Here is an 18752-nt window from a genome sequence, read left to right on the forward strand (position 1 = left end):
CGCCCCCTCCGATAACCCCCACCGCGCCCCCTCCGATAACCCCCACCGCGCCCCCCCCGATAACCCCCACCGTGTCCCCTCCGATAAACCCCACCGCGCCCCCTCCGATAAACCCCACCGCGGCCCCCCGATAACCCCCACCGTGTCCCCTCCGATAAACCCCACCGCGCCCCCCCCGATAACCCCCACCGCGCCCCCTCCGATAAACCCCACCGCGCCCCCTCCGATAAACCCCACCGCGCCCCCCCCCCGATAAACCCCACCGCGCCCCCTCCGATAAACCCCACCGCGCCCCCCCCGATAAACCCCACCGCGCCCCCCCCGATAAACCCCACCGGCCCCCTCCGATAAACCCCACCGCGCCCCCCCGATAAACCCCACCGCGCCCCCCGATAACCCCACCGGCCCCCCGATAACCCCACCGCGCCCGACAACCCACCCCCGATAAACCCCACCGCGCCCCCCCCGATAAACCTCACCGCACCCCCCCGATAACCCCTACCGCGCCCCCCCCCGATAACCCCCACCGACCCCCCACCGCACCCCCCCCTTCCCCCCATTACCCCTGTGCCAGCCCAGACTAACTTGTTTGTGGAGTTTGACCAGACTCTTCTCACTGGGGAAGCTGTCACTGTTCTCGGCAAAGTCCTCGTAGTCGTCCATGTTCCTGCCCATTCTCTCCTGGTACTCCACTGGGCACTGGAGAACATCCAAACATCAGCACCTCTTCACCCTCCCCCCCCAAACCCCCTTCCCCCCGCAACCCCCTTCCCCCCGCAACCCCCTCCCCCCGCAACCCCCTCCCCCCCCAAACCCCCCTCCCCCCGCAGCCCCCTCCCCCCGCAACCCCCATCCCCCCGCAACCCCCTCCCCCCCAAACCCCCCTCCCCCCAAACCCCCCTCCACCCCCTCCTCCCCCCTCTCCCTCCCTCCTCCCCCCTCCTCCCCCCCTCCCTCCCTCTCCCTCCCTCCTCCCCCCCCTCTCCCTCCCTCCTCCCCCCCTCTCCCTCCCTCCTCCCCCCCTCTCCCTCCCTCCTCCCCCCCCGAAACACCCCCTCTCCCCCCCTCTCCGAAACCCCCCCCGAAACCGCCTCTCCCCCCCCCCAAAACACCCCCTCTCCCCCCCCCCAAAACACCCCCTCTCCCCCCACCCCCAAACCCCCCTCTCCCACCCCCCCCCAACCCCCCCTCTCCCTTTTACAGAAAACAATGAGACCCTTCGGCCCATCGTATCTGCGCCAGCCATCGAGCCCCTCCCTATTCTCATCCCATTTTGCAGCATTTGGTCTGCAGTGTTTTGAACACTCATCTCAATGCTTCTTATATTGTGATATATGTATAGTGTATATATGGCAGGGGGGTGGGGATCAAAATATTAGGTCTACAAGTGTAGAGGCTGGGGACGAGCTTGGGGCTGGGACAAGGCTGGCAAAGAAGAAGAGCACTCTGGGGGAGGATGACCTCACTGGGCCTGGAGGTCTGGAGTGCTGATACTTCAATGCAAGGAGCGTAGCAGGTAAGACAGACGAACTTGGGGCCTTAATGCTCACGAGGAATTTGGATGTGGTTGCGGTGACAGAGACTTGGTTGAAAGAGGGACAGGACTGGCAGCTGAATATTCCGGGGTACAAGTGTTTTAGGCGAGACAGAGGAGGGGCCAAAAGAGGTGGGGGAGTAGCAGTATTAGTTGGAGAGCATATTACAGCGGTGCAGAGGGAGGACAATTCAGAGGGGTCGTGTAACGAGTCACTCTGGGTGGAGCTTAGAAACAGGAAGGGCGCAGTCACTATGTTGGGGGTGTACTACAGGCCCCCCAACAGCCCAAGGGAAGTGGAAGAACGGATATGTCAGGAGATACTGGATAGGTGCAGGAAAAATAGGGTTGTTGTAGTGGGAGACTTCAATTTCCCTGGTATAGACTGGAAATCGCTGAGAGCTGGGACTCTGAATGGGGAGGAATTTGTAAAATGCGTACAGGAGGGTTCGTTGGAACAATATGTAGACAGCCCGACTAGAGAGGGGGCTATACTGGACTTAGTACTGGGGAATGAGCCCGGTCAGGTCTTCAAAGTTTTGGTAGGGGAACATGTGGCAAATAGTGACCACAATTCTGTTAGCTTTAGGATAGTGATGGAAAAGGATGAGTGGCATATGGCATGCTTGCCTTTATAGGACGGGGCATAGAGTATAAAAGTTGGGGTCTGATGTTGCAGATGTATAGAACGTTGGTTCGGCCGCATTTGGAATACTGCGTCCAGTTCTGGTCGCCACACTACCAGAAGGACGTGGAGGCTTTGGAGAGAGTGCAGAGGAGGTTTACCAGGATGTTGCCTGGTATGGAGGGGCTTGGTTATGAGGAGAGATTGGGGAAACTGGGGTTGTTCTCCTTGGAAAGACGGAGGATGAGGGGAGACTTAATAGAGGTGTATAAAATTATGAAAGGCATAGATAGGGTGAACGGTGGGAAGCTTTTCCCCGGGTCGGTGGTGACGTTCACGAGGGGTCAGAGGTTCAAGGTGAAGGGGGGGAGGTTTAACACAGAGATCAGAAGGACATATTTTACACAGAGGGTCGTGGGGGCCTGGAATGTGTTGCCGGGCAAGGTGGTGGAGGCGGACACACTGGGAACGTTTAAGACTTATCTAGACAGCTATATGAACGGAGTGGGAATGGAGGGATACAAAAGAGTGGTCTAGTTTGGACCAGGGAGCGGCGCGGGCTAATTGTTCCTTGTTTCTCGTTTCAAGGCTTCATTCTATGATCATCTTGCTGGTGCCAGTACAGAGCGAGACTGCGGATAGTTGGGAACCTGTCTCGGGGGCAGGGAATTCAGATGGTGTTCGTAATGCAGAAGTGGAAATGAATAGGGTTGGGGAGCATTTTCTGATCAGGGCCAGTGTGATCTCCTGGACTCGTTTCGATCGCCTCAGGGGGTCGGAGAGGAATTTCCCAGATTTTTTTCCCCCCATATTGGCCCTGGGGTTTTCACTCTGGGTTTTCGCCTCTCCCTGGAGATCACATGGTCTGGAATGGGGGGGTGGGGGTGAGTTAATAGGTTGTGATGAACAAAGCATCGTAGCTGTGAGGGACAGCTCGGTGGATAGGATATTGGTATGTAGATAGGCTGGAAAATTGGGCGGGGATCCTGGATTCAGGATTCAATCTTGGACCGGGGAGCGGCGCGGGCTTGGAGGGCCGAAGGGCCTGTTCCTGTGCTGTATTGTTCTTTGTTCTTTTGTGAAGGATCCGCCTCCAGCACCCTTCAAATCACCTCAAAATCTCCGGCCCTTCCCTCGAATCTCTGTCTCCTGGTTACTGACCAGGGACATAGAATGTTTCACCCTACCCAGACTACCTGTACCCCTCTACCCAGACTACCTGTACCCCTCTACCCAGACTACCTGTACCCCTCTACCCAGACTACCTGTACCCCTCTACCCAGACTACCTGTACCCCTCTACCCAGACTACCTGTACCCCTCTACCCAGACTACCTGTACCCCTCTACCCAGACTACCTGTACCCCTCTACCCAGACTACCTGTACCCCTCCACCCAGACTACCTGTACCCCTCTACCCAGACTACCTGTACCCCTCTACCCAGACTACCTGTACCCCTCTACCCAGACTACCTGTACCCCTCTACCCAGGCTACCTGCACCCCTCTACCCAGACTACCTGTACCCCTCTACCCAGACTACCTGTACCCCTCTACCCAGACTACCTGTACCCCTCTACCCAGACTACCTGTACCCCTCTACCCAGACTACCTGTACCCCTCTACCCAGACTACCTGTACCCCTCTACCCAGACTACCTGTACCCCTCTACCCAGACTACCTGTACCCCTCTACCCAGACTACCTGTACCCCTCTACCCAGACTACCTGTACCCCTCTACCCAGACTACCTGTACCCCTCTACCCAGACTACCTGTACCCCTCTACCCAGACTACCTGTACCCCTCTACCCAGACTACCTGTACCCCTCTACCCAGACTACCTGTACCCCTCTACCCAGACTACTTGTACCCCTCTACCCAGACTACCTGTACCCCTCTACCCAGACTACCTGTACCCCTCTACCCAGACTACCTGTACCCCTCTACCCAGACTACCTGTACCCCTCTACCCAGACTACCTGTACCCCTCTACCCAGACTACCTGTACCCCTCTACCCAGACTACCTGTACCCCTCTACCCAGACTACCTGTACCCCTCTACCCAGACTACCTGTACCCCTCTACCCAGACTACCTGTACCCCTCTACCCAGACTACCTGTACCCCTCTACCCAGACTACCTGTACCCCTCTACCCAGACTACCTGTACCCCTCTACCCAGACTACCTGTACCCCTCTACCCAGACTACCTGTACCCCTCTACCCAGACTACCTGTACCCCTCTACCCAGACTACCTGTACCCCTCTACCCAGACTACCTGTACCCCTCTACCCAGACTACCTGTACCCCTCTACCCAGACTACCTGTACCCCTCTACCCAGACTACCTGTACCCCTCTACCCAGACTACCTGTACCCCTCTACCCAGACTACCTGTACCCCTCTACCCAGACTACCTGTACCCCTCTACCCAGACTACCTGTACCCCTCTACCCAGACTACCTGTACCCCTCTACCCAGACTACCTGTACCCCTCTACCCAGACTACCTGTACCCCTCTACCCAGACTACCTGTACCCCTCTACCCAGACTACCTGTACCCCTCTACCCAGACTACCTGTACCCCTCTACCCAGACTACCTGTACCCCTCTACCCAGACTACCTGTACCCCTCTATCGACACTATCTGTATCTCTCTGAATTCTGTACACCTCAATCAGTTCCCCTCAGCCTTCTCTTCTCGAAGAACAACGCCGGCTTCCCCACAGAATCACTGCAACATCTCACGGCTCTGACAACTTCTCTGGAGAGAGAATAGAGCCAATGGATCATCCAGATTCGAAACATTGGCTCGATTCTCTCTCCACAGAGGCTGTCAGACCTGCTGAGTTGTTCCAGCAGTTTCTGTTTTTGTTTCAGATTCCAGTATCCGCAGTACATAGAACATAGAACATAGAACAGTACAGCACAGAACAGGCCCTTCGGCCCACGATGTTGTGCCGAGCTTTATCTGAAACCAAGATCAAGCTATCCCACTCCCTATCATCCTGGTGTGCTCCATGTGCCTATCCAATAACCGCTTAAATGTTCCTAAAGTGTCTGACTCCACTATCACTGCAGGCAGTCCATTCCACACCCCAACCACTCTCTGCGTAAAGAACCTACCTCTGATATCCTTCCTATATCTCCCACCACGAACCCTATAGTTATGCCCCCTTGTAATAGCTCCATCCACTCGAGGAAATAGTCTTTGAACGTTCACTCTATCTATCCCCTTCATCATTTTATAAACCTCTATTAAGTCTCCCCTCAGCCTCCTCCGCTCCAGAGAGAACAGCCCCAGCTCACGCAACCTTTCCTCATAAGACCTACCCTCCAAACCAGGCAGCATCCTGGTAAATCTCCTCTGCACTCCTTCCAGCGCTTCCACATCCTTCTTATAGTGAGGTGACCAGAACTGCACACAATATTCCAAATGTGGTCTCACCAAGGTCCTGTACAGTTGCAGCATAACCCCACGGCTCTTAAACTCCAACCCCCTGTTAATAAAAGCTAACACACTAAAGGCCTTCTTCACAGCTCTATCCACTTGAGTGGCAACCTTTAGAGATCTGTGGATATGGACCCCAAGATCTCTCTGTTCCTCCACAGTCTTCAGAACCCTACCTTTGACTCTGTAATCCACATTTAAATTTGTCCTACCACAATGAATCACCTCACATTTATCAGGGTTAAACTCCATTTGCCATTTTTCAGCCCAGCTTTGCATCCTATCTATGTCTCTTTGCAGCCTACAACAGCCCTCCACCTCATCCACTACTCCACCAATCTTGGTGTCATCAGCAAATTTACTGATCCACCCTTCAGCCCCCTCCTCTAAGTCATTAATAAAAATCACAAATAGCAGAGGACCAAGCACTGATACCTGTGGCACTCCGCTAGCAACCTGCCTCCAATCCGAAAATTTTCCATCCACCACCACCCTCTGTCTTCGATCAGATAGCCAATTACCTATCCAATCGGCCAACTTTCCCTCTATCCCACACCTCCTCACTTTCATCATAAGCCGACCATGGGGGACCTTATCAAACGCCTTACTAAAATCCATGTATATGACATCAACTGCCCTACCTTCATCAACACACTTAGTTACCTCCTCAAAAAATTCTATCAAATTTGTGAGGCACGACTTGCCCTTCACGAATCCGTGCTGACTATCCCGGATTAATCCGCATCTTTCTAAATGGTCGTAAATCCCATCCCTAAGGACCTTTTCCATCAATTTACCAACCACCGAAGTAAGACTAACCGGTCTATAATTACCACGGTCATTTCTATTCCCCTTCTTAAGCAGAGGAACAACATTCGCCATTCTCCAGTCCTCTGGCACTATCCCCGTGGACAGTGAGGACCCAAAGATCAAAGCCAAAGGCTCTGCAATCTCATCCCTTGCCTCCCAACGAACCCAGGATATATTTCATCAGGCCCAGGGGACTTATCGACCTTCAGTTTATTCAAAACTGCCAGGACATCCTCCCTCTGAACATCTATTTCCTCCAGCCTATTAGCCTGTAACACCTCTTCCTCAAAAACATGGCCCCTCTCCTTGGTGAACACTGAAGAAAAGTATTCATTCATCACCTCGCCTATCTCTACTGACTCCATACACAAGTTCCCACTACTGTCCTTGACCGGCCCTAACCTCACCCTGGTCATTCTTTTATTCCTCACGTAAGAGTAAAAAGCCTTGGGGTTTTCCTTGATCCGACCCGCCAAGGACTACTCGTGTCCCCTCCTAGCTCTCCTAAGCCCCTTTTTCAGCTCATTCCTTGCTAACTTGTAACCCTCAATCGAGCCATCTGAACCTTGTTTCCTCATCCCTACATAAGCTTCCCTCTTCCTTTTCACAAGACATTCCACCTCTTTTGTGAACCATGGTTCCCTCACTCGGCCATTTCCTCCCTGCCTGACAGGGACATACCTATCAAGGACACCCAGTATTTGTTCCTTGAAAAAGTTCCACTTTTCATTAGTTCCTTTCTCTGACAGTTTCTGTTCCCAACTTATGCCCCCTAATTCTTGCCTAATCGCATCATAATTACCTCTCCCCCAATTGTAAACCTTGCCCTGCCGTACGGCCCTATCCCTCTCCATTGCAATAACAAAAGACACCGAATTGTGGTCACTATCTCCAAAGTGCTCTCCCACAACCAAATCTAACACTTGGCCCGGTTCATTTCCCAGTACAAATCCAATGTGGCCTCACCTCTTGTCGGCCTATCCACATATTGTGTCAGGAAACCCTCCTGCACACACTGCACAAAAACTGCCCCATCCGAACTATTTGACCTACAAAGGTTCCAATCAATATTTGGAAAGTTAAAGTCCCCCATGACAACTACCCTGTGACCCCCACACATATCCATAATCTGCTTAGCAATTTCTTCCTCCACATCTCTATTACTATTTGAGGGCCTATAGTAAACTCCTAACAACGTGACCGCTCCTTTCCTACTTCTAACCTCAGCCCATATTACCTCAGTGTGCAGATCCCCCTCGAAGTGCCTTTCCGCAGCCGTTAAACTATCCTTGATTAACAATGCCACTCCTCCACCTCTTTTACCAGCTTCCCTACACTTAGTGAAACATCTATACCCCAGAACGTCCAACAACCATTCCTGTCCCTGTTCTACCCACGCCTCCGTAATGGCCACAACATCGTAGTCCCAAGTACCAATCCACGCCCCAAGTTCATCTACCTTGTTCCGGATGCTCCTTGCATTGAAGTGGACACGCTTCAACCCATCTTCCTGTCTTCCGGTACCCACCCTTGACCCTGATACCTTCCCCAATACCTCACCACCCTCACTGACTTCTGGACTACAACTCCTTTTCCCACCCCCCTGACAAATTAGTTTAAACCCCCCTGAAGAGCCGTAACAAATTTCCCTCCCAGGATATTGGTGCCCCTCTGGTTCAGGTGCACCCTGTCCTGTTTGTACAGGTCCCACCTTCCCCAGAATGTGTTCCAATTATCCACGTACCTGAAGCCCTCCCTCCTACACCATCCCTGCAACCGCATGTTTAACTGCACTCTCTCCCTGTTCCTCAACTCGCTATCACGTGGCACCGGCAACGTACCAGAGATGACCACATGTTTTGTCTTGGCTCTCAGCTTCCAGCCCAGCTCCAGAAATTCCTGCTTTAAATCCCCGTCCCTTCTCTTACCTATGTCATTGGTACCAATGTGTACCACGACTTGTGACTGTTTCCCCTCCCCGTTCAGAATCCGGAAAACACAGTCTGAGACGTCACGGACCTTGGCATCCGGGAAGCAACATACCATCCGTGAGTCTCTTTTGCTGCCACAAAACCTATCTATCCCTCTAACTAACGAGTCCCCAATAACTATTGCCCTCCCGCTCTGCCCCTTACCCTCCCGAGCCACAGAGACGGACACAGTGCTGGAGATCCTCTCACTGCGGCTCACCACTGGTATGTCGCCCCCCTCAACCGTATCCAAAGCGGAATACTTGTTGCTAAGGGGAACGACCACCGGGGATCCCTGCACTGACTGCTTCCTCCCAGCCCCTCTCACCGTCACCCATCTGTTTTCATTCCTCGGAGTAACTGTATTCCTAAAGCTTCTGTCTATGGCCACCTCTGCGTCCCTAATGATCCTAAGTTCATCCAGCTCCAGTTCCCTAACACGGTTTTGGAGGAGCTGCAGATGGGTGCACTTCCCACAGGTGTAATCAGCAGGGACACTGTCGTCGTCCCTCACCTCAAACATAGTGCAAGAGGAACATAGCACTGCCTGCACACCCATCCCCTCTAGATACCTTGCCAGTACCAGGTAGAAACAGCAAAAATGAATTAAACTCACCCCTGCTCGCCCTTTCTGCCTAAGCCCTGTGAGCCAAAGCCTTATAGCTCACACTCTGCTTCCCACTCACTCCACTGCCCGCTCCCGACGCTGCCCGCTGTATACTGCAGCCTACCTTTTATACTTCGCGCGCTTAAAAAACCCTTCCCAGACTCCTTAGCAGCCCACTTCCAGTTTTCACTTTAAACTTAAAATACTACTGCAAAAGTAAAGGCCAAAATAAAACACACACTAGCTGACTAATTAAATAAATAAACAACATAGATAGGTCTTTTTCTAAATGGAGGTCGGTCACCAATGGAGTGCCCCAGGGATCTGTTCTGGGACCCTTGCTGTTTGTCATTTTCATAAATGACCTGGATGAGGAAGTGGAGGGATGGGTTGGTAAGTTTGCCGACGACACGAAGGTTGGTGGGGTTGTGGATAGTCTGGAGGGATGTCAGAAGTTACAGAGGGACAGAGATAGGATGCAAGGCTGGGCGGAGAAGTGGCAGATGGACTTCAACCCAGATAAATGCGTAGTGGTCCATTTTGGCAGGTCAAATGGGATGAAGGAGTACAATATTAAGGGAAAGACTCTTAGTACTGTAGAGGATCAGAAGGACCTTGGGGTCCGGGTCCATAGGACTCTAAAATCGGCCCCGCAGGTGGAGGTGGTAGTTAATAGGGCGTATGGTGTGCTGGCCTTCATCAATCGAGGGATTGAGTTTAGGAGTCCGGGGATAATGATACAGCTTTATAAGACCCTCGTCAGACCCCACTTGGAGTACTGTGCTCAGTTCTGGTCGCCTCATTACAGGAAGGATGTGGAAAAGATTGAAAGGGTGCAGAGGAGATTTACAAGGATGTTGCCTGGATTGAGTGGCATGCCTTATGAGGATAGGCTGAGGGAGCTCGGTCTTTTCTCCTTGGAGAGATGTAGGATGAGAGGAGACGTAATAGAGGTATATAAGATGTTGAGAGACATAGATCAGGTGGACTCTCAGAGGTTTTTTCCCAGGGTGGAAATGTCTGCTACGAGAGGACACAGGTTTAAGGTGCTGGGGGGTAGGTACAGGGGAAATGTTAGGGGGAAGTTTTTCACACAGAGGGTGGTGGGCGAGTGGAATCGGCTGCTGTCAGTGGTGGTGGAGGCAAACTCAATAAGAGACTCCTGGATGAGTACATGGGACTTAATAGGATGGAGGGTTATAGGGAGGCCTAAAAGGTAGGGATATGTTCGGCACAACTTGTGGGGCCGAAGGGCCTGTTTGTGCTGTAGTTTTTCTATGTTTCTGACATACCATTTGCCTTCTTTACCGCCTGCTGCACCTGGATGCTTACCTTCAGTGACTGGTGCACAAGGACACCCAGCAGGTCCCGCTGCACAATTTACAGCCATTCAGGTAGTAATCTGCCTTCTTATCTTTGCTTCCAAAGTGAATCACCTCACATTTATCCAAATTATACTGGATCTGCCATTGATCTGCCCACTCACCCAACCGGTCTAGATCATGGTGAAGGATCTCTACATCCTCTTCACAGTTCACCCCCCCCCCCACTGATCCTTGTGGAACACCACTGGACACAGGCCTCCAGTCACACAAACAGCCTTCCACCATCACCCTCTGCCTCCTGCCACTCAGCCGATTCTGGATCCAAATTGTAAATTGCCCTGATTCCATGGGCTCTTACCTTAGAATCATAGAAACACGACCGTGCAGATGGAGACCATTCAGCCCATCGAGCCTGCACCCACAACAATCCCACCCAGGCCCTATCCCTGTAACCCCACATATTTACCCTGCTAATCCTGGGACACTAAGGGGCAGTTTAGCATGGCCATAGCACCTTCTTGATCAGCCTCCCATGTGAGACCATGTCAAAAGCCTTCCCAAAGTCCATGTAGACTATGTCACCTGCACTGACCTCATCTTCACACCTGGTCACCTCTCGAAAAATCCAATCAAATTTGTTAGAGATCGTTACTACTAGTAGGGGAATCTAAAACACGGGGGCAGAGTCTCATTGTTTGAGGCAGATGATTTAGAAATGTCTTCACTCAGAGGATTATGAATCTTTTGGAATTCTCTATCCCACAGAGTTGTGGGTACTCCACTGGACAGATGTATTTTCATTCCCTCGGGGAATCAAGGGACATGGGGAATAGGTTGGAAAGTGGAAGACAGGACCTCAGAGGTGGAGTAGGCCATTTGGCCCTCTGAGTCTGCTCTGCACTTTGAGAAGATCACGGCAGATGTGTGGTGTGAATTCTAGCTTGCTGCCTGCCCCCTCTGCTACAGTCCTTCACTGACAATGTAGACATGTCCAAACTCATCAAAAGATAAAAGAGATGATTAAATTCTGTTCCAGGGATGAATGTTTAAAGTTGATTTATTAGTCATGTGCCTAAATGGCCAAATCCACTCCAACTGACCTACGAACAGCAATGATTACAACTGAGCTGCTTTGAGATGAGGTCTGGCTAATTCAAGAGTTAAAGTGGGCTTGAAGAAGAATCTTACTGCTTTGGAGTAAGCGAGGTTCGGGCAGGGTTAGTGAGAAGCCACTCTGACGTGGGAACATTTCCACTGCGGTCTGGGGCCAATACCCAAACAAAAACTATAACACTCAGTATTATATTCAGAGCATATTTTGCTTTCTTTAAAAATAAACATTGATATTATTTATTATTTGAGAGTCCTGTCGTGACTAATGGTTGTGTCTTGTGCAAACTAACCCATTGGAGAGCATCAAATCAGGACTGATTGGCTGGGCTTTGCACAACTGAACCCAATGGAAAGTGAAGGTGTTGAAGCCTCTTGGCAGCGACTCACCTTGTGCAGAATAGTGTCAACGTACTTTCTCATGGGATGGTTATACTTCACCGTCTCATTCCATTTCCTCACTTCCTGCATACAGATTCAGAAATGATTCATAAACAATAAACAGCCACACAGCAAAAGCATTGCTGCTCACCTCACAGTCCAAACCCCCTCACCCACACCACTCAATCCCACAGGCCTGTCTCCCCGGCTGACAGACCACTCCAAACACAACCCTGGCAGCCCATTCCCCAGGCTGGGATTTCTTACTCCGCTCAACACAACTCTTTACAGCATAGAGTGGGGAAGGGGACGGAGAGAGGGAGGTAGAGAGTTCCGGAGGGGGGGGGGGGGGGGGGGGGGGGTTTGAAAGAAGAAAGGTGTTCAAAGATGAAATGGGGAAGGTACCGGTCCAATATGTTCCCTCTAGGTTAATAGGAAGGTGTAACAAACCCAGAGAACCATGGATGACCAGAGACATGGTGTGGAGATGCCAGCGTTGGACTGGGGTGGGCACAGTAAGAAGTCTCACAACACCAGGTTGAAGTCCAACAGGTTTATTTGGTAGCACGAGCTTTCGGAGCGCTGCCCCTTCATCAGGTGATTGGAGAGTTGTGTCAACTCTTCACCCACCTGAAGGAGGAGCGACACTCTGAAAACTCGTGCTACCAAATAAACCTGTTGGACTTTAACCTGGTGTTGTGAGACTTCTTACTGACCAGAGACATTCAGGATACATCGAGAAGGAGGTGCCAGAGGACTGAAGAACAGCTAATGTGATCCCACTATTTAAGAAAGGTTGTAGAGACAAATCAGGGAACTACACACCAGTGAGTCTCACGTCTGTGATTGGGAAACTACTGGAGCAGATTCTGAAGGAGAGAATCTATCTCCATTTGGAGAGGCAAGGTTTGATCAGCGAGTCAGCATGGTTTTGTCAGAGGGAGGTCGTGCCTAACAGATTTGATTGAATTTTCTGAGCATGTAACCAAGTGTGTGGATGAGGGCAGTGCTGTTGATGTAGTTTAATGGATTTCAGCAAAGCCTTTGACAAAGTCCCACATGGGAGACTCATTAAGAAGGCGAACGCACATGGGATACAGGGTGATCTGATAAGGTGGATTCATAATTGGCTTAGCGATAGGAGACACAGGGTGGTGACAGACGGCTGCTTTAGTGACTGGAGGCCAGTGACCAGTGGCGTACCACAGGGATCCGTGCTGGGCCCCCTATTGTTCGTCATTTATATAAATGACATAGATGACTATGTGGGGGATGGGATCAGTAAGTTTGCTGATGACGCAAAGATTGGCCGGGTGGTTAACAGTGAGGCTGAGTGGCTTGGGTTACAGGAAGATATAGACGGAATGGTCAAATGGGTGGATAAGTGGCAGATGGAATTTAACCCTGAAAAGTGTGAGGTGATACATTTTGGAAGGAGTAATTTGACAATCATAGAATCATAGAAACCCTACAGTGCAGAAAGAGGCCATTGGGCCCATCGAGTCTGCACCGACCACAATCCCACCCAGGCCCTACCCCCATATCCCTACACATTTACCCGCTAATCCTTCTAACCTACCCATCTCAGGACACAAAGGGGCAATTTTAGCATAGCCAATCAACCTAACCCACACATCTTTGGACTGTGGAAGGAAACGGGGGGGGGAGGGGGGGGGGGGGGGGGGCGAGAGGGGAGGGCGAGGGGGGGGTGGCGAGAGGGGGAGGTCGGTGTCCCTTCACCAGATTCCCTTTATTTACAAATTCAGTTCCACTCCTCAGGGCGCTTCAGGGACAGTCCGAATATGGACGGCCAGTCGCTCTGACACTCCTCTCTGTGTACACAGGCGAGACGCCGTGATTGGGCAGGCAATCGTTACCTCAATCAGGGAGCTCATACTCCAAGAGGCCAACCTCACGAGCCTCGCTGAGGTCATTACACTCCCTCCCCCACCCCCTCCCGTCCGCCCCCTCCGTCCAAGGAACCTCAGCGGTTCGTCCGGTTCGTCCAACTCAGAGTCCGATGTGGACCGGGTCCATGGAACAGTTCTAGACTCTTACACCCTCAGCGCCGGAGCTCCGGTTCACTCCTTTCCTTGGGCAGCAGAGGAGTAGACGCAGCTTTGTCGGCAGTGTCCATTTCAGACTCTGAGGCCCTAACTGGTGATGGAGAGTCGGGGCTGGGGACTCTGGGCCGCCTCTCCTCGGCTCTCGGCCCTCTGGGCTGAGTCAGCTCCGGGACAACCTGGGATTCTGTGGCCTGCACCTGGTCCAGATGTTTTTCTGGGTGGCCTCACCCACGTGACTTCTGTACCAGCCCCCGACCGTGAGGCAACTGCTCCTGGTGGGCACGCGGGAACCTTGGTGTAACTCTTTACCCAAACCTTCTCACCGGCCTCCACTGTCTTTGTCGTGGTCTTTGCGTTGGGTTCTTGTTGCTTTCCCACCCCCTTTTTAAAGTCTGGGCCACTCTCTCCGCGAGGCCATTCGACGATGGATGGGACGGTGCCGTCCTGATATCTCGAATCCCGTTCCACTTCAATAACCCAGTGAACTCCCAGCTGCCAAAAGATGTCCCATCGTCAGAGACCAGCACCTCCCGGAACCCATGTGTCCAAAAGGAGGTGCTAACTAGGGCGGCCCGATGGCACAGTGGTTAGCACTGCTGCCTCACAGCGCCAGCGACCCGGGTTTGATTCCCAGCTTGGGTCACTGTCTGTGTGGAGTTTGCACGTTCTCCCCATGTCTGCGTGGGTTTCCTCCGGGTGCTCCAGTTTCCTCCCACAGCCTGAAAGATGTGCTGGTTAGGTGCATTGACCCGAACAGGCGCCGGACTGTGGCGACTCGGGGAATTTCACAGTAACTTCATTGCAGTGTTAATGTAAGCCTTACTTGTGACTAATAAACTTAACACTTGGCCATTCTGTACCACATCAATTATACCACAATCACTGAACCTGTTGATATTGCAGTCTTCATATCCTCCTCATGTCACACTTTACTGCAAAGCAGATAGGTGACCTCGCATCCCAGTGAAGTACCCTGTAACTCACGGAGGCCCCACTGCTGATGGCTGTAGCAAAGCCCCAGGTACACCGCACAACACAGCAATACCCACTTTATTCTGTCTCGCTCCATTAACCAATCCTCTATTCATCATCAGATTTCACCCCCAGGTGGTGAGTGCAGATGTTCTGTACAAATCCTGATGGGGTGGATTCTAATCAAACACTTTGTGAAATTCCAGCTCCAACAATATATTCCAATTTATCACAGAGGCTAAAACTCGGGGTAAATGTGACAGCCATTCCACAAATCATTCACCCAATGAGACAGCAAGCATCACCTTCAACAAATAGAAACACAGAAAAGAGGGGCAGGAGGTGGCCATTCGGACCATCCAGCAGGTTCCACCATTCATTATGATCATGGCTGATTGTGCGACTCAATATCCTGATTCCCTTCTCTCCCCATACCCCCCAATCCCCTTCACTCAAAGAGTTAAAACCAATCCTTCCTGAACACACAACGTTTTGTCCTTGGATATTTTCTGTGGTGGCGAATGGCCCAGGCTGTCCGCAATATCTGCCCTCAGAATGGAGTTAATTTCCTCTTTAACCAGCATCGTCATTCCACCAATTTCCTTTCCATCTCTCCTTCCTAAATACTGAATAGCCAGGATGTTCAGTCCCCACCCGGATCACCGTGTGGCCATGTCTCCATAATCACCAGGATGGCAAACCCGTTTACATCAACCCCGTCCCTCACACCGACCCCCAAACGCCCCAACTGTTGCACCCCCACCCACGCCCCTCCCCCGAGACCCACAAAACATTCCCGTCTCTCACACTGACCATCCCCAACCCCGCCCCCCCGAGACCCCCAACACAGCCCCATCTCGCACACTCACCGCACCCCCCCCCTCAAGACCCCCAACACACACCCGTCTCTCACACTCACCCCAAGACCCCCAACACACCCCCGTCTCTCACACTCACCCCGAGACCCCCAACACACCCCCGTCTCTCACACTCACCCCGAGACACCCAACACACTCCCGTCTCTCACACTCACCCCGAGACCCCCTCTACAGCCCCATCTCTCACACTCACCGCAGCCCCCCCTCAAGACCCCCAACACACCCCCGTCTCTCACACTCACCCCGAGACCCCCAACACACCCCCGTCTCTCACACTCACCCCGAGACCCCCAACACACCCCCGTCTCTCACACTCACCCCGAGACCCCCAACACACCCCCGTCTCTCACACTCACCCCGAGACCCCCAACACAGCCCCATCTCTCACACTCACCGCACCCCCCCCTCAAGACCCCCAACACACCCCCGTCTCTCACACTCACCCCGAGACCCCCAACACACCCCCGTCTCTCACACTCACCCCGAGACCCCCAACACACCCCCGTCTCTCACATTCACCCCGAGACCCCCAACACACCCCCGTCTCTCACACTCACCCCGAGACCCCCAACACACCCCCGTCTCTCACACTCACCCCGAGACCCCCAACACAGCCCCGTTTCACACTCACCCCGAGACCCCCAACACAGCCCCGTTTCACACTCACCCCGAGACCCCCAACACAGCCCCGTTTCACACTCACCCCGAGACCCCCAACACAGCCCCGTTTCACACTCACCCCGAGACCCCCAACACAGCCCCGTTTCACACTCACCCCGAGACCCCCAACACACCCCCGTCTCTCACACTCACCCCGAGACCCCCAACACAGCCCCGTTTCACACTCACCCCGAGACCCCCAACACAGCCCCGTTTCACACTCACCCCGAGACCCCCAACACAGCCCCGTTTCACACTCACCCCGAGACCCCCAACACACCCCCGTCTCTCACACTCACCCCGAGACCCCCAACACAGCCCCGTTTCACACTCACCCCGAGACCCCCAACACAGCCCCGTTTCACACTCACCCCGAGACCCCCAACACAGCCCCGTTTCACACTCACCCCGAGACCCCCAACACAGCCCCGTTTCACACTCACCCCGAGACCCCCAACACAGCCCCGTTTCACACTCACCCCGAGACCCCCAACACAGCCCCGTTTCACACTCACCCCGAGACCCCCAACACACCCCCGTCTCTCACACTCACCCCGAGACCCCCAACACAGCCCCGTTTCACACTCACCCCGAGACCCCCAACACAGCCCCGTTTCACACTCACCCCGAGACCCCCAACACACCCCCGTCTCTCACACTCACCCCGAGACCCCCAACACAGCCCCGTTTCACACTCACCCCGAGACCCCCAACACAGCCCCGTTTCACACTCACCCCGAGACCCCCAACACAGCCCCGTTTCACACTCACCCCGAGACCCCCAACACACCCCCGTCTCTCACACTCACCCCGAGACCCCCAACACAGCCCCGTTTCACACTCACCCCGAGACCCCCAACACAGCCCCGTTTCACACTCACCCCGAGACCCCCAACACAGCCCCGTTTCACACTCACCCCGAGACCCCCAACACAGCCCCGTTTCACACTCACCCCGAGACCCCCAACACAGCCCCGTTTCACACTCACCCCGAGACCCCCAACACAGCCCCGTTTCACACTCACCCCGAGACCCCCAACACACCCCCGTCTCTCACACTCACCCCGAGACCCCCAACACAGCCCCGTTTCACACTCACCCCGAGACCCCCAACACAGCCCCGTTTCACACTCACCCCGAGACCCCCAACACAGCCCCGTTTCACACTCACCTCCATCACATCCTCGAGCGTCTCCTCCGCATCTGCTTTCTCTGTCATGAGTTTTGCCACCTTGAACTGGGTTTTGGTGAGGAGGTAACCGCGCCGTGCCGCGTTCCAGTACGACCGTGGGATTTCTACCAGCCCGTATCCCAGCAACAGCACCAGCAGAAAGAGACCCCAGGTGTTAGCTGCGGTGATGCCGATAGTTTGGAGCTGGTACCTGGGGTTGGGGATGGGGAGAGGGCCAATTGGAGTCAGTGTGAGAGAGACGCGATCTCACCCGACACCCTAAACCCCAACAGCCCCGAAAACCCAAAACCCCAAAAACCCTAAACCCTAACAGCCCCGAAAACCCAAAACCCCAAAAACCCTAAACCCCAACAGCCCCGAAAACCCGAAACCCCAAAAACCCTAAACCCCAACAGCCCCGAAAACCCAAAACCCCAAAAACCCTAAACCCCAACAGCCCCGAAAACCCGAAACCCCAAAAACCCTAAACCCCAACAGCCCCGAAAACCCAAAACCCCAAAAACCCTAAACCCCAACAGCCCCGAAAACCCAAAACCCCAACAGCCCCGAAAACCCAAAACCCCAAAAACCCTAAACCCCAACAGCCCCGAAAACCCAAAACCCCAAAACCCCAACAGCCCCGAAAACCCAAAACCCCAAAAACCCTAAACCCCAACAGCCGCGAAAACCCGAAACCCCAAAAACCCTAAACCCCAACAGCCCCGAAAACCCGAAACCCCAAAAACCCTAAACCGCAACAGCCCCGAAAACCCGAAACCCCAAAAACCCTAAACCCCAACAGCCCCAAAAACCCAAAAACCCTAAACCCCAACAGCCCCGAAAACCCAAAACCCCAAAAACCCTAAACCCCAAAAACCCTAAACCCCAACAGCCCCGAAAACCCAAAACCCCAAAAACCCTAAACCCCAACAGCCCCGAAAACCCAAAACCCCAACAGCCCCGAAAACCCTAAACCCCAACAGCCCCGAAAACCCTAAACCCCAACAGCCCCGAAAACCCTAAAGCCCAACAGCCCCGAAAACCCTAAACCCCAACAGCCCCGAAAACCCTAAACCCCAACAGCCCCAAAAACCCTAAACCCCAACAGCCCCAAAAACCCTAAACCCCAACAGCCCCAAAAACCCTAAACCCCAACAGCCCCGAAAACCCTAAACCCCAACAGCCCCGAAAACC

General features: G+C 53.3%; 1 protein-coding gene across 1 annotated transcript; it reads right to left on the reverse strand.

Moving 5' to 3' along the window:
• Positions 1-585: 585 nt before the first annotated feature.
• LOC144490804 (G-protein coupled receptor-associated protein LMBRD2-like) lies at positions 586-17769 on the reverse strand (the record flags this gene model as incomplete). The annotated part of the gene is made up of 3 exons (XM_078208502.1): positions 586-699; positions 11821-11895; positions 17559-17769. Coding segments are annotated over 3 exons (400 nt in total), but the record flags the coding sequence as incomplete, so codon positions are not given.
• Positions 17770-18752: the final 983 nt, after the last annotated feature.

Source organism: Mustelus asterias, unplaced genomic scaffold (assembly GCF_964213995.1).
Source record: "Mustelus asterias unplaced genomic scaffold, sMusAst1.hap1.1 HAP1_SCAFFOLD_3824, whole genome shotgun sequence".
NCBI lineage: Eukaryota > Metazoa > Chordata > Chondrichthyes > Carcharhiniformes > Triakidae > Mustelus > Mustelus asterias.